The 15693-nt window shown below is 46.9% G+C and overlaps 6 protein-coding genes across 6 annotated transcripts; 2 read left to right on the top strand and 4 right to left on the bottom strand.

Annotated features, from left to right (window-relative positions):
- Positions 1 to 399: 399 nt before the first annotated feature.
- Positions 400 to 3852, top strand: DRS2 (aminophospholipid-translocating P4-type ATPase DRS2; the record flags this gene model as incomplete). Its single annotated transcript, XM_020212639.1, has 1 exon — positions 400 to 3852. The coding sequence occupies one exon, from the start codon at positions 400 to 402 to the stop codon at positions 3850 to 3852; it is 3453 nt and encodes a 1150-aa protein (XP_020071022.1).
- Positions 3853 to 3918: 66 nt separating this feature from the next.
- PRO2 (glutamate-5-semialdehyde dehydrogenase) lies at positions 3919 to 5232 on the bottom strand (the record flags this gene model as incomplete). Its single annotated transcript, XM_020216850.1, has 1 exon — positions 3919 to 5232. One exon carries the CDS (start codon positions 5230 to 5232, stop codon positions 3919 to 3921), a length of 1314 nt encoding a protein of 437 aa, XP_020071021.1.
- Positions 5233 to 5678: 446 nt separating this feature from the next.
- CYBJADRAFT_167377 (uncharacterized protein) lies at positions 5679 to 6608 on the bottom strand. Its single transcript, XM_020214878.1, has one exon. The coding sequence runs from the start codon at positions 6569 to 6571 to the stop codon at positions 5939 to 5941; it is 633 nt and encodes a 210-aa protein (XP_020071020.1). The 5' UTR covers positions 6572 to 6608; the 3' UTR covers positions 5679 to 5938.
- Positions 6609 to 7127: 519 nt separating this feature from the next.
- Positions 7128 to 9641, top strand: CYBJADRAFT_138562 (chaps-domain-containing protein). Its single transcript, XM_020213162.1, has 2 exons — positions 7128 to 7268; positions 7346 to 9641. The coding sequence occupies exons 1-2, from the start codon at positions 7177 to 7179 to the stop codon at positions 9240 to 9242; spliced, it is 1989 nt and encodes a 662-aa protein (XP_020071019.1). The 5' UTR covers positions 7128 to 7176; the 3' UTR covers positions 9243 to 9641.
- SPF1 (ion-transporting P-type ATPase SPF1) lies at positions 9397 to 13181 on the bottom strand (the record flags this gene model as incomplete). The annotated part of the gene is made up of 1 exon (XM_020213161.1): positions 9397 to 13181. A coding segment is annotated over exon 1 (3627 nt), but the record flags the coding sequence as incomplete, so codon positions are not given.
- Positions 13182 to 13197: 16 nt separating this feature from the next.
- On the bottom strand, positions 13198 to 13755 carry CYBJADRAFT_167375 (uncharacterized protein). The gene has a single exon (XM_020214877.1). It carries the CDS (start codon positions 13629 to 13631, stop codon positions 13380 to 13382), a length of 252 nt encoding a protein of 83 aa, XP_020071017.1. The 5' UTR covers positions 13632 to 13755; the 3' UTR covers positions 13198 to 13379.
- Between the last annotated feature and the right edge of the window lie 1938 nt (positions 13756 to 15693).

The raw sequence follows: 15693 nt of genomic DNA, 5'->3' as shown, positions 1-15693 counted from the left end.
ACGGAGCAGCAGACGAGTAACAGCGGAGGTGATTTGCTGGGCGATGACTTCTACAACGTGCCCTCAGCGTATGGGCCTGGCGGCCGGGATGGACTGGACGACCTGAGGAGAGGCGTAATACCGCAGGAGACTGTGAACCTGGACGACCCCTTTGACGACAAGTACGTTGAGCAGGATGATAGTTTTGACACGCGTGGGACGTCAGTGCACCAGGGCCACGATGGTGGGAAGAAGGGGATGTTCTCCAGCATGCGCCAGAGATTAGGGATGTCGACGCCGTACGAGGACGTTGGTATTCCATTGGACGACTATCCACAGCCGAGAGAGTCACAGGACCCTTTTAGAGACCCTGAGAGGCCCGCTGCTAGGGCAAGGCCGCAACAAGAAGGAGGTGCCAATATGGTTGAATCTGAGCGGAACAGGTTTGACATACGCCGTATCTGGGATCGACTTAGAGGGAGAAAGGCGAGATATGATACTCAGGGACCAAGAATCATCCATATAAACGACCGGGTTTCGAACGATGCGTTTGGTTATGGTGATAACCATATATCAACTACAAAGTACAACTTTGCAACGTTCTTACCGAAGTTCCTCGTCCAGGAGTTCTCCAAGTATGCGAACGTGTTTTTCCTGTTCACCTCTGCGATCCAGCAGGTTCCAAACGTCTCACCTACAAACCGTTACACCACAATTGGAACGCTTCTCGTTGTGCTCTTGGTTTCCGCGTTGAAGGAAATCATGGAGGATATCAAGAGATCGAATTCTGATAAGGAATTGAACTACTCGAGGGTGGAGGTTTTATCACCGGAGCACGGCGAGTTCATATCGAAGAAATGGATTAATGTGGCTGTGGGTGACATCATCAGCGTCAAGTCCGAGGAGGCCATTCCTGCGGACATGATCATACTGAGTTCTTCTGAACCAGAAGGTCTATGCTATATCGAAACCGCAAATTTGGATGGTGAAACTAACCTGAAGATTAAGCAATCTCTTCCAGAGACTGCGCATTTGGTTTCACCACAAGATTTGATAGCGATGAAGGGTAAAGTCCTTTCAGAGCAGCCAAACTCGAGTCTTTACACCTTCGAAGGTACACTGAACTTGTTCGATAGGGAGTACCCATTGAACCCGGATCAGATGCTTCTTAGAGGTGCCACGTTGAGAAACACGGGATGGATTCATGGTTTAGTTGTTTTCACAGGTCATGAAACGAAATTGATGCGTAACGCTACAGCAACGCCAATCAAGAGAACAGCAGTGGAACGTATCATCAATTTACAGATCATAGTGCTGTTTGGTGTATTGATTGTTCTTTCTTTAATTTCATCAATTGGTAACGTTGTTAAAGTATCTGCAGACTCGAAACACTTGACTTATCTTTTCCTTCAGAACAGAAACAGAGCTGGTCTATTCTTTAAAGATTTGCTTACATATTGGATCTTGTTCTCAAATCTTGTGCCAATCTCTCTATTTGTTACTGTGGAAATCATCAAGTATTACCAAGCATATATGATTGCATCAGATTTAGATATGTACCATCCTGAGACAGATACCCCAACTGTGGTGAGAACTTCGAGTTTGGTTGAGGAACTAGGACAGATTGAATACATCTTTAGTGATAAAACGGGTACATTGACGAGAAACATTATGGAGTTCAAGTCTTGTTCCATAGCTGGACATTGTTACATTGAGGAAATTCCGGAGGATAAAGAGGCTAAGATGATTGATGGTGTAGAGATGGGATTTCATACATTCAAGAAGATGTTTGAAAATTTGGAAACAGGTGACGATGCTAGTTTGATTGACGAATTCTTGACACTTTTAGCCATCTGTCACACGGTCATCCCGGAAGTCCAAAGTGATGGATCCATCAAGTACCAGGCTGCTTCTCCTGATGAAGGTGCTCTAGTGGAAGGTGCAGCGTCCTTGGGATACAAATTCACTATCAGAAAACCAAAGTTTGTGACGATTGAGGTTCATGGCCAGCAGTTGGAGTACGAACTACTCCATGTTTGTGAATTCAATTCGACCAGAAAGAGAATGTCTGCCATCTTCCGACTCCCTGACGGGTCTATCAAGTTGCTCTGTAAGGGTGCGGATACTGTTATCTTGGCACGTTTGTCCGAAGACAATCCTTATGTCACTGCAACAACTCGTCAATTAGAAGATTACGCTGCCGAAGGGTTGAGAACTCTTTGTATTGCCACTAGAACGATTCCAAACGATGAATACGAAGAATGGGCTCAACAATACGAAAAAGCGGCAACTTCCATGGATGATAGACAGCAAAAGATGGATGATACTGCGGAACTGATTGAAAGAGATATGCTCCTTATCGGAGCCACTGCTATTGAGGATAAGTTACAGGACGGTGTTCCAGAGACAATTCACACTTTACAGGAGGCGGGCATTAAGATCTGGGTCCTGACAGGTGATAGACAAGAGACTGCCATCAACATTGGTATGAGTTGTAAACTGCTCAGTGAGGACATGAACCTTTTAATCGTTAACGAGGAAACAGCAGAGGCCACGAAACACAACATCAGTTCCAAATTGGAAGCCATCAAAGAGTACAAAGTGTCTCAACATGATATCGATACGCTTGCTCTTGTTATCGATGGTCAATCCCTTGGGTACGCCTTAGACTACTGCGATGATTTACTCCTGGATTTGGCATGCTCGTGTAAAGCCGTCATCTGTTGTCGTGTTTCGCCCTTACAAAAGGCACTTGTGGTGAAAATGGTGAAGAACAAGAAAAAAGCATTGCTACTTGCCATTGGTGATGGAGCCAATGATGTGAGTATGATTCAAGCTGCACATGTTGGTGTTGGTATTAGTGGTATGGAAGGTATGCAGGCTGCTAGAAGTGCCGATTTTGCCATTGCACAGTTTAGATTTCTGAAGAAGTTGCTGCTTGTCCATGGTTCTTGGAGTTACCAGAGAATCTCAGCTGCAATTCTGTACTCGTTTTACAAGAATATTGCCCTTTATATGACCCAATTTTGGTATGTTTTTGCCAATTGTTATTCTGGTCAATCCATCATCGAATCATGGACTTTGACTTTCTACAATGTTTTGTTTACAGTTCTACCACCATTCGTTATTGGTGTGTTTGACCAATTTGTGAGTGCAAGGTTATTGGAGCAGTATCCACAATTATACCAATTGGGCCAGAAGGGTGTATTCTTCAACGTTTCGATCTTCTGGGGATGGGTGATCAATGGTTTCTACCATTCCGCGTTGACGTATGTTTTGAGTACACTATTCTACAGATATGGATTTGCACTCCATAACGGTTATACTGCGGACCATTGGGTTTGGGGTACGGCAATCTACACCTCCTCCGTACTAACGGTGCTCGGTAAAGCTGCGCTCATCACTGCAAACTGGACCAAATTCACGGTGATTGCCATTCCAGGTTCCTTCTTATTCTGGCTTGCGTATCTTCCACTGTATGCCTTGATTGCCCCACTGACTGGTGTCTCTAGAGAGTACCGTGGTACTATCTCTCACCTGTACACTTCTGTCACCTTCTGGGCAATGATCTTCGTGCTTCCCGTGTTGTGCCTGTTGAGAGATTTCGCCTGGAAGTACTACAAGAGAATGTACTACCCAGAATCCTACCACTACGTCCAAGAGATTCAGAAGTACAATGTTGCCGACTACAGACCACGCATTGAACAGTTCCAAAAGGCCATCCGTAAAGTGAGACAGGTTTCAAGAATGCGGAAGCAAAGAGGGTTTGCATTTTCACAGGCCGAAGAAGGACAGGAGAGACTTGTTAGAATGTATGATACCACTCTTTCGAGAGGCGCCTACGGAGAGATGAGAGAGGCTGATCAAGACTGATCAAGACTGAACGTGAAACTGCGTGTCGAAGAGTGTTTAAACCAATTATACGTATGTCTTAACTTCTTATAGAGTGACACCTCTGATGTCGATGTCCTTGTGGATGAATTCACGTGATCCACCACCTCCCAAGTAATCGCCAACCACTTGTCCATGGCCTCTGATCTGGTATTGATAGATCACCAAGCCTTCCAGGCCCACTGGGCCTCTAGCGTGGATCTTATTGGTGGAGATACCAACTTCGGTACCGAACCCATATCTAAAGCCATCTGCAAATCTCGTTGAGGCATTCCAGTACACACCAGACGAGTCTATGGCTTTCAGGAACTTCTCAGCAGTCTCCCTGTTCTCGGTGATGATAGACTCAGTGTGACCAGATGAATGCTCGTTGATGTGCTTTATGGCAGAATCAACGTCGTCAGTGAAGTCCACGGCAATGTCAAAGGACAAGAACTCCTTGTCGAAGTCACCATCCACTGCTGGCACTATGAGCTCGGACTCTGGCAAGTGGCTTGCAACTTGCTGCGTGACATGGAGCGTGACGTTACTCTCCAGCAGCAACTGGACAACCTCCAGAGTCTTGCTAGCCAACGATCTGTGGATCAGCAGCTGCTCCACAGCATTGCAGCCAGCAGGGTAGTTCGTCTTTGCATCCAAGACGACCTTAGCAGCCATCTGGAGGTCTGCGTCCTTGTCGACGTAGATGGAACAGATACCATCCGCATGGCCCAGCACTGGGATCTTTGTATTGCTCTTGATGTTTCTCACGAGCTGGTTGGAGCCTCTTGGAATGACCAGATCAATGTACTGGTCCTGGTCCAGCAGCTGGGCCACATCTTCCCTTGATTCGATCAGCTGGATGGCATTGCGTGGGACCTTTGTATGGCTCAAGGCCTCGTTCACAACGTTGGCCATGGCAGTGAACGTGTGCAACGATTCCTTGCCACCTTTCAGGATGGCACTGTTTCCTGACTTGATGGCCAGCGCAGTGATGTTGGCAATCACCTCAGGACGGGACTCGAAGATGATCAACAGCACTCCCACTGGCGCACTGACCCTATACAGGTCCAAGCCTTCATCGAGCTGTCTCGCCAGGGTGACTTTCCCCACAGGGTCCTCCAGAGAGGCAACGTCCAGCACACCTTGAAGCATGACGTCAAACTTGTCTCCTTTGGACAAGTCCAGTCTCTTCACCAGACTGGAAGACAGGTTGGCCTTTGTAGCGTTGGCCATGTCCTCCTTGTTGGCTGTGAGGATCTCCTGCTTGGTCTGTGCAAGGGCATCGTGGACGGCTTTCAGGGCTTCATTTCTCTCCTCGTTAGACAGTGTCTTGAGCACAGTGAACGCATCACGGGCGTTCTTCGCAATCTGTTCAGCCATCTTCGGTGTGTATGTGTGTGTGTGTGTGTGTGTTTTGGCGTTGAAGGAAGCCAATTATGGGCGATGAGTAATGTGAAGTTATGGGCGAATGAATTTTTCACCGTCTCGGGATGACCCGAAAAGCATGGAAAGTGCATAGAAACTTCACAGGGAGTACGTTAGAATGATCGTGATATAATTGGCAAATGGGCCGCTGAATTCTTGGAAAGTAGATCATTTTGAAGCTAAAGCTTGGTGTAAGAGGCCTACGAAGTATGGGAATGCTATCGTCCATGGTTCCTGAGATATAAGCGTTCAAAGATTGGTAAAGAATGAATATTAAACGCATTTGCCTATGTCTCAAGAAAGCATGGAAAGTACACTCAAATTACTGGATAATTGACCAAGTTATGGCCCAAGCAAACGGTGATTAGCACACAAGTGAGACTACAGCAGAGAACTGCAATTTGGAGCGTGATTAGCATGAGCATTACGGCTTCATAGATGTCTAAACTTGCATTCAGGCTCAGTACACTTCTGGTGGATGAGCTCGAATGGACAGAGCTGTCTGTCGTCGTTGTCTGCATCGTTATCAATGCCTTGTCTCTTGGAGAGTAACGAGTGGTAAGGCTGGAATGCCCTGGCCTGCTGCTATAAGAGTGGGACACAAGTGTTAGTAATTCATCTGTCTATCATGTGATAAGAATGAAGGGGAGGAGAAAGCGTGCTAGCTTACCCTCGTAAGGTGTTTGGAATAAAATATTACCTTTGGAATCTTGTGGATGGTTTCATCATACGCATTGGATGCTTGTTCCTGTTCCTTCTCGGCTTGTTCTTTCATCATCTTGTTCTTCTCTACGGCAACCTCTTCCCTTAGAGCATCTCTGACTCTCCGTTCATCTTCTAAGCGTTTCATCCTTTCTCTCGTGGTCCTCAATTCCTGTTCTAGTCCTTCCATTCGAGCTTGACAGCTCGAGATCTCCGCATCTATATCACGGTGCTCTTCTTCCCACTTGTTCAACTTTCCAGTCAGTAGCTTTAGTTCCTCTGAGTCTCGGTTATCGTCAACTGATAGTTTCCTCTTCTTCACAGGCGAGTGCGCTTCATCGTCACTCTCCTCCTCACTCGACTCTAAATCTATAACCAAATCGGATAGCCATTCAGGCTTGTTCTCACTCATAGGCACTCTGTTGTTACTAATGATATTGCTATTGCTGTAGTAATCCCATCTTCGTTGTTGTCTGTCCATCCTGGGCACCACACTGGCCTCCCTACTGGCCTCCCCACTGGGCACCACTCTACTCTCCACGCTGGCCTCCACAACTGCCTGCGGTATGATCTCAGCAACAGGCCATTTCATCTCTCTGTAGAGCTCCGCCACGAACTCTCTACGTACCTTTGCCCTCGCCACGATCTCGTCAAGGCTCAACCCGTAGCTCCTCAAGTCCTCGAGTGCTTTGCACAGCATCTGCTTCGTTTCAGAGCTCATGGGCCCCTGTTGACACTGTGCTGGTGCCTCTTCCCGTCCTTGTGGCTCTGGTGGTTGTGGTGTGACACTTTTACTGGCTCTTTTGCTCTTCATGGAGAGGAGCACAGCCTGTCTCTTGGCTTCCAAGTCCATCAGGCTCATAGTCTACTCACTCAAACCCTTCAAAGGAAACAAAGTCGGCGAAACAGAGCCGAAATCGAACAAGTTGAAGTGGTATTTAGTACCCAAACACACACACACACACACACATAAGCAGTTGATGGAAAAAAAAAGTCTAATTTGTAAGCATTTACGTAAGCAACAACAACACGTGAGTCGTGGTCCCCTAACACGTGACCAGATATTACGTAATCATTTGGGACACCCCCTTCAAATCAGAAGCGGCCCGTGAGTTCTTCACCATCTTACACAACTTCAACTTGTCACTGTGTTTGCGAAGCCTGGAACGACCAATTGATTGGCAGGTGAGAACGACAATGAGCTCGAACCATGCACAAGTGCCCTCCATGCTGATGAGCCCGAAGAAGGCTCGAAGAATATCTGCCAAACCGACAATTATTACACCTTAGTACGTATACGCCAGAGATGGCATCACACACCTTTTGCGTTGGAACCCGTGTTTGCAGTGACTAACTCGGTACCCAGCTACTCGGAGAAGCTGTTTGGGTCGTCAATCGGCAACAGAACGACGTTGCTGCCGACGTACAGAGAGATTGGACCTCCAGACCTGGTTCACTTGTCGACGTCCAACAGGGCATCGCAGAAAGAAGACGGCCAGTACCATTACATCACAGGTATCGATCTCAGCTCCACGGTGGCTCCCCAGGCATACATCCAGATGTTGAGCTTACCATTGGACGTGTCCGTGAAGCACCCAGCAATCTTCACCTACTGCTCGTTCAACAGCTTTAGCAAGTGTGATGTTCGGATCAAGATTGAGTGTCCGGAGGCTGAACAAGGCCAGTTCCAATTGACCGTGCTACCAGCAGACAGGTTCCAGAAGACGGCTCCAGAGGTTAGCGACACCATGTGGACTGAACTGTTTGTGTCCTGTGTTGTGAGAAGCGTCATCATTGGGTTGGGCAAGGAGAGGAAGTTCCCTGGCTTGGTGGAGAAACAGCTGTTCCAATCAAAGCACCAAATCTCCGACCTTATAACGAAGCTGGTGTCGATGCTGCCTAAAGGAATGCTCCTAGGTGCTGAAGATACCGTCCAGAAGCCAACTCTGTGGGAAAACTACCTCGTTGACACCCTCTGCTACGTAGTAGAGGTCTCTGGCGAGTTCAAACATGCAATCCAGAGGATCCAGGCGTTGCCATTGGACTTGACACCGATAATCGCAAGATTATTGTGTCTAATGGACAACGAGATAGACGCCATCAAATACCTGAACAGGGCAATCAAGGTGAAACCTCGTGATTCGCTGTTATTGAACGAACAGATCAAGTTTCTCGTCGAGAAGGACCAGCCTCAATTGGCGTTGCAATGTGCGCTGGAATCGGTGAATTGCAACCCTATATCCTTCAAATCCTGGTACTGGCTTGTGCTTTGCCACCTGCTCAATGACGACTTGAACTCTGCCTTGATTGCGCTCAATTCCACGCCAATGTATGCGCAGAGACCACGAGATTACATTCCTATTGACGTGAAGGACTCCTTACTCCTGCCTGAACCTACTGAAGGGAAAGTCCAGTCAGTATGGGACTCTGCTGTACAGATATTTGGTGCAGACTCTGAGAACTTATTGTTATTCTCTCCAAAGATTGAAGTGGAAGCCGTGGACCCGGCCTTGAAGAGGGTGAACTTGCACCTCTTGAAAGGCACTCATAAAGGTGCCTACAATCTGCTGGTCTGGATGATTGTGAAAGCCGGCTGGGACCAGGTACTCAAGGCAAGGGCAGAGGTGTTCATCATGGACGAGGAGTACAAGACCATGTCCACCGTGACATTGCACTCACAGGCGAAGCCGATGGATATCAGAAAGAAGAGACAATGCGAACGCTGGCTAGACGATCTGTTCCTGATCATCTATGACGACCTGAGAATCACACTCATCGTGGAGAATGAGCTGAACGCTGCTAAGCAGCTGAAGCACAGTGCACTGGAATGGGAACTGATCGGGTTGACCTCGTATAGAACAGCCCATTATAAGAGCGTTGTCCCTGCTTTGAGAACCACGCTTGGAGCAAAGTTCGACATCGTTGCGGCTCTCAAACTGCTCAAGATGTGGGAGTTGCACGTGCTCGAGCCTCAAGCGAATAAGCTGCGCTGGCTCAAGAAAGACACTCCTCTGGACTTGACCTTGACGATAGTATTGGAGATCTTGATCCAGGTGATCAGTTACAATGTTCGATTCTATAACGAATTCCAGTTGGAGGTGCTGCTGTTCTTGAAGAAGTTGTGTGATAAGTTCGACAAGGACTTCATAAAGAACAAGATCCAAGTGTCATTTGAGAATGACAACGATGACTTGACCAATTGTGGTGTTATTCCACCGTTCGATAACCTAATTAGCATTCTAGATACGTTCGATAACTCTTGAGATGATGTTATCGTCCTGGCAAAAGTTACTGATTTTATACACATGTTTCTCGTCCTTTCTCGTGTTATCCAATTTGTCTTCTATCTGAACAAAAAATAACAAAACATGAGAGTGGGCTTTATATAAACGACCGTTACAGTTACAACTCTTCACCTTCACGTAGTGCAATGTCAGCTGGTTTGTAGTCCATGAAGAAATACTTCAAGACGAGTTCGATGGCCCATGCAACCACCAGATCTAAGACAAGAGTGATGGTCAACTTGGTCTTGAAGACTGAATCCATTGGAACAAATTTCATAGCGTCGTTCAACTCTGGGATGAACTCTGTGGAACCTGCCAATGCCAAACCAGCAACAGAGATCAGTCCATAGTACATACCCTTGTTCTCAGTGATGGACTCCTTGAATGGCTTACCTTGATAGTTCACTGCAAAGGTGGACACCTGTTGTGCCAGCTGGATCAAGAAAATACCAGTGTTCAACAAAGATGGTTCGAATGTCTTCTCAAGATCTGGCTTTGGCTCTCTTGGTTCTAATTTGTAAATCTCTGAGGTGACGTATACCAAGGTGGCAATGTGAACGGCAAATTGACCCAAAATCGATCCCATGATGTAAATGTTAAAGATACCAGGTTGTGGTCTTTGTTTGGACAGCTTTTCAACTGGTCTACCCTTGGAAATACTGAGGAAACAAACAGAGATCAACAGTCCAGAAACGGTTGCTTGACCATCACCGAACTTGACACCAGCCAAGTAAATGACAGAGAGGGAATAAGCACTAATCAAACAATTCAATGCCAAAATCTTATACATCTGAATGGTTGACACCAAGGCGCAACGTCCTTGACGAATGATATTTGTAACAGCAGAGACATTGGACAATTTGGAGGTGAATGGAGCAGCAACAGAAGCATCACCAAGTTTCAAAGTTGGTGCTTCATTTTGTTCTTCTAATTCGTTAAGAGAACCCATAAGCATGTTGCTCAATTCACTGGAGGCATCGTTACCAACAACTTGGCCCTGAGCGTTAACGACAGGCAATGCGTTGTGAGTAGATTCCTCATGTAATTTACGCATTTCTGGAGTAATTTCGATACCTTGCTTCTCAATAGCCTTCAAATAATGTGGGTTAGATGGACCAGGAGGATAAAGATGGGCAATGGTTTGAGGAACAGGTGGTGTTGGCTTACCCCATCTTGTCATAAGTTCACATTGCTTAGTATAAACCTTTTGGCTGGCTTCAAGCTTTCTCTGTTCTTGGATCTTCTTCATACCTTCTTCAGTACCGTTCAAAAGCGCAACACCGATATGTGCTTGCTTCAACGCACCAACATCGTTGGTACCATCACCACACATCAATGTATTGTAACTCATGGATTTCAAAGTAGTCAAGATGAATTCCTTTTGAGCAGGTGAAACACGAGCGTAAACCCATGTGTGTCTGATCAAAGCCTTCAACTGTGGATGTTCCAACAACTTAGCCAAGGCATACCCAGTAATGGCAATATCATTGGTTTCAAAGAGTTTAACATCAATCTCATCAGAAGAGCTGAATGGGATAATCTTTGTTTCCTCAACGTTTCTCCAAATCAGCTCGTGGTTACCATGGTGCTCTTCTGGGGCATCCAAAATCAAGACCTCACGTTCAACAATCTTCACTTCCTTGGCAACATAAACAGCAGTCAATGGGTTATCACCAGTAATCATCACAGAACGATGACTAGAGTCGTTAAGCATCTGAATGGTCTCGATGGCATCATCTTTCAAAGGACAATGGAAAACGATAAACCCTGCAAATTCCAAACCTTCTTCAACATCTTCACGCTCTAACTTGTTAACCTTTGAATGGGCAATTTCATCTTCTAGGTACTTGTAAGCCAAAGCAAGAACACGAGAACCAGAGCGTGTGAATGATTTGTAAATAGCTTCATACTGTTCTGGGATCTTTGTCAATCTATGGCGAATAGTTTCCGGAGCACCTTTAACAGAGACCAATGTCTTTGAACCGATAGCAGATATAGATGAAGATCTCTTCAAAGCCGAAGAGAATTGGAAACGACGAAGGATATGGATCTTTTGGGTCTTATTCTTTCCCAAGGCCCTATAAACAACATCCTTTTCACCCAACTCCCAACCAACAGCTTCTAAGGTGGCCTTCTCCATTGGATCACCAACAACTTCACCGTCATCGAGTTTAACTAAAGCGTGTGCAGATCCAAGAACCAAGCTGGTAACCTCTGGAGCATCGGCAGGTTTTGACAAATGACGAATGTCATTTCCAAATCCAGCCAAACCTTCAAATACCAAATCTTCACCTGTCAAAGTACCAGTCTTATCAAAACAACAAACGTCAATTCTTCCAGCCATTGGGATTCTAAAAGGCTCTGTACAATAGATGTAAAATTTGCCGAGAGCGGCCAAGGATGAATTAACAGCCATTGTAAGTTCCATTGGTAATTCTGGTGGCACCACAGAGGTGATAATCAATACACAGTCCAAGATTAACTTATTTTGGATACGACCCATACGTGTACCTTCAACCCAGACGTACCAGGATGCGGCGATTGCGAATTGCAGCAAGAACAGAATGAAGAAGAAAGCCTCCCAATTACCCACAGAGATTCTCTCTGCGGAAAAGATCATAACACGAACGAGGGAACCTTGTGAAGTTTCAAACCCAGTTTTGGAAACCAATGCCAAGGCACCACTATCTGGGGCCAATGCAACAGTTGGTTCATCTGGGGCTGTGACTTGTAGAGCCTTAGTACCTCCGTGTAAGACAGAGTTCTTATCCAATCCATCCAGTTCTAACTTATCATGTGCCGGTCTCAGCTTGATAGACTCTTTCAAAAGTGGGGTTGATTCACCAGACAGCATTGCCTCATTGACAATGGCAGAACCATCGACGAGCACCATATCACAAGGGACTGCAGAATCCTCACCTGTACGTGTCACTGAGCACAGATCACCAGGCAATAGCTCTGTGGTGTCCAATTGCTTCCACTTGTTGTCCCTGTATACCCAGATTGGGAAAGGTTTAACACCCATGGTTCTGAACTCTCCCATCGTTGAACGACGTTGGAACACCGTGGTGCATTCAAAGGTCACCAACATGAACAACGTGAACAGGGAGTAGTACCAAAACTCATCCAGTAACCACAATCCCACGCAGAACACTTGAAACACAAAGAATGGCGCAGTGGCGTGCTCCTTGAACAGCTCCCAGAAAGTTGGAATCGGAATATCGAACAAGTTCTTACCATAGAGCCTTTGCAGCTTGGACAAATCGCCCTTGAGACCCTTTGCCTGCTGCAGGTCACCAACCGTCGGCTCTTGATCTATTGAGAACTTCGGTGGCGAGAAGCTGCCGGACTTTGGGTCCAGCAAGAATCTTCTCTTTTGGAACACGAACGACACCTGCTGCTCTTCGCCCGGGTGGGACTCCCTCACCACTGGAACTATCGCTCCAGCACCGAAGTTTGCCGCCGGCTGAACAATGATGTGTGAAGCCTCATCCAGCGAACCAACCTTGACGTAGTTGAACAGCGCGTCAATCGCAATGTTCCAGTTCGGCGCCACCATCAACACAGAGTGCACCGTGATTATCGACCCGAGGTAAACAAACGTCCACTCAGAGCCCTTGATGTACTCGTCATACTTGTTCAGATAGATCTGGAAGAACAGCGGATACACAATGAGAAATGGCCACACGTAGATCCTCTGTGTGAGATCACGCGGTCTCAATAGCTCGGCTGACTTCACAGCGGCATTGTCTACCAACATTTTCCTCGTAACCAGCACCTTTTCGTCTGTTTGTTGTGGTTTGTTGGTGTTTGTTGGTGTTTGTTGATGTTTGTTGATGTTGAGCGAAGACAGCCGCCAACGAAAAAAAGGGCAGGCGACGCGAAAATAAGCGCCGCCACAAAGACAAAAGCGGTAGGGACACGTCCGTATAATGTCTGGATGTTTTGCAGTGTTTGTTTACTTCTCACTTCTCTCACAGGTGTTTGATGAACTACGTTCTGTCCAGTTGGATGGAACTGTACGGGCGCTACAGAGAATATACCGTAGTATTTCGTATTGTTGATGGTATCTCTCTCTCGTGTGCGGAGAGCGTGGGCTGACTGGCGATGACCACATCAGCTACCCTCGTTTTGATCGCTAACCATGTTCAACCTCACCATGGTTTTCCATTTCTCCTTGTCGTACTCGCCAATGACCTCATGAGGGAAGACAGACTGAGTGGAGCTGCACGAGCCTGGTGAGTTGTGCGTGCCGGTGCTCGTGTTGGTTGTCTCGCTCAGTATAGCGGGCTCGTTCCTCGAGCCCTTCAGAGGTGTCTGGGGAATGCTTGAAGAGTGTGGTTGAAGAGGTTCATTATGAGCTTTCATTGTGCTGAGGGTCTGTATGCTGCCTCTCCTTGGTGTTCCCAACGTCAGCACACTCTTCCTTCTAGTTGGAGAGCTTTGCAGCTCGTGTACGTAGGGGAATTCAGGCACGGAGGTATGGTCGTCATCGTAATCGCAGTCGTTATCAGTCTTGTAGACGATGTTCGATAGGGATAGGTTCTTCAAGGACCCCAGCTTCTTTGGAGAATTCCTCTGCGATGTTCTTTTCCTTGGTGATGAAGTTGATCCGTGGGGCGATGCATTCATAGAGGTGGTGAATGCTTTAAACGAGATGGACGAGCTCATCCGGCTATGTCCAAAGATTGACTTATGCGGTGAGCTTGATTTGGAGGTATTTGCAGTAGTCGGGGTCTTGAGTCTCTTGAGATTCAAGTCACTGGAGGTCTGATTGATACAGCTTCTCAGCTCTTCATCGTCCGCTTTACGTGCATCCTCTATAAGTTTCATCGCCTCGTCTGTAGCTGTCTGCTCGAGATCTACCAGTTCATCATCTGTAAGTATTGTCTGCAAATTTGCACAGGTCTGTCTGATCTGCGATAGCTGTGGAGCCGACTGGAATACGTTGGTGCTCATATATGGATCCACCCTGTTCTTTTCATAGTCCTCTAGTGAAATGGTGCGCAATTCACCAGTGTGTTCTGGATTCGTCAGTGCATCTAAACTCATTGCTCTGGGTATCGTTTGGATCACGGGCTCGTTATACATCATGGCATCTCCATGCTGAGACTGTGCTGCATGGATCAACTGATTTGTGCTATTCAGTTGAGGGCACATCTTGTCGTTCAAGCCTCCATCGTTTGTTGGTCTCAGATGTGGTGGTAACAACACACTAGGGATCCGATTTATGGCATCTCGTTCACGCATTATGACTCCATCATTGTTCAAATCCAAGTCCGATGCTTTATTGTCACCTTCTGAAGGCTCAGATGGTGGTGGTAAGAAGGTTGCCAATTGTGAGCCCAGCGAGTTATTGGATAATCCTCTAGGAAGGTTCTTATTCTCAATACCTGAAAGCTCTGTTGACGACTGTGATTGGTTTATCACAGAGAGCTTCTTTATGGAGTAGTCCTGGGGCTGCACCAACTTCTGCCTGCTGTTGCTATTTCTCAATGTGCTTAATGATATCGAGCCAAGTCTGAAAGCTTGATCCACTGTGCTTTGAGCAGTTGAAGGTCGAGTGCTCAAAAAGTGATCCACCAGCGTTGCTGCAGACGCCTTCATCGATACGACTCTATGGCTCTCCGTGGTCTTGTTCGACTGCTTCTCATCGTCATAATGATCAACTCTCATGGCACTGTCATGGCTCATCCACTGTTCATACGTCTCAAGCATGGAGCCAATGCTGTAACCGCTGATCAACAGCCCAAAGATGTACAGCCCAACCAATGCCTTCTCGACCTCGCCCTGAGATGCCGACATCCATGAAGCATCCGTGAGTAGAACGACACCGGCCGCAGCACTGAGCAAACTCATCAACGCTATAACCAACATCGATCCCTTCACCATTATGGGCCGCCTCGAGGCCCACAGTGGTAATGCCAGCACGCAGCACAGCTCACCAACGATTAGCGAGAGTCCAGCTCCCCTGTTGATGCTCTCCTGCTGCTCATACACCACTATCCCCAAGGCTCCGCAACCACATGACACCACTGACGACAGAATCACTGAAAACAACGACGGTATAGCTCTGGGTACCATTTGCTCTCTCTATATCCCCAGCTCTGTTGATCAAGGCAAGTAAACTAGGACAATATGGTGTTCCAAAGGGGGAAAGGCCTTCACAACTACTCTGTATCACACAGAGGGCAAGGAAAACGTCCAGGCCTTTCAATTTTTCTGGTTTGTTTATGTTTTCGTCTCCTGCTTACCCCTACGGCTAAGGCCAACATACATACGCATAAGCACAGATTCTTTGCGAGAGGGCAACTGGCCGTCCAAACCACGGCGAACTGGCACCAGAATTGCCGGATTTGCTCCCTCGTGCCTCGCCCTCGTGGTCTCCTCTGACTGTAAATCCAATCTACGGGCTGCTTCAGCCTGGAAA

This window comes from Cyberlindnera jadinii, assembly GCF_001661405.1.
Source record: "Cyberlindnera jadinii NRRL Y-1542 unplaced genomic scaffold CYBJAscaffold_5, whole genome shotgun sequence".
Classification (NCBI taxonomy): domain Eukaryota; kingdom Fungi; phylum Ascomycota; class Saccharomycetes; order Phaffomycetales; family Wickerhamomycetaceae; genus Williopsis; species Williopsis jadinii.
Note: the sequence above shows the minus strand (reverse complement) of the source record. Positions and strands in the feature narration are given on the sequence as shown.

What these genes read in the sequence shown, in the direction of transcription:
- CYBJADRAFT_167377 (XM_020214878.1), bottom strand. Translation starts at nt 6,571, where the DNA reads ATGAAATGGCCTGTTGCTGAGATCATACCGCAGGCAGTTGTGGAGGCC.
- CYBJADRAFT_138562 (XM_020213162.1), top strand. Translation starts at nt 7,177, where the DNA reads ATGAGCTCGAACCATGCACAAGTGCCCTCCATGCTGATGAGCCCGAAG. An exon ending in CCGACAATTATTACACCTTA is followed by an intron (nt 7,269 to 7,345) that starts GTACGTATACGC and finishes CTCGGTACCCAG; the next exon opens with CTACTCGGAGAAGCTGTTTG.
- CYBJADRAFT_167375 (XM_020214877.1), bottom strand. Translation starts at nt 13,631, where the DNA reads ATGAAAGCTCATAATGAACCTCTTCAACCACACTCTTCAAGCATTCCC.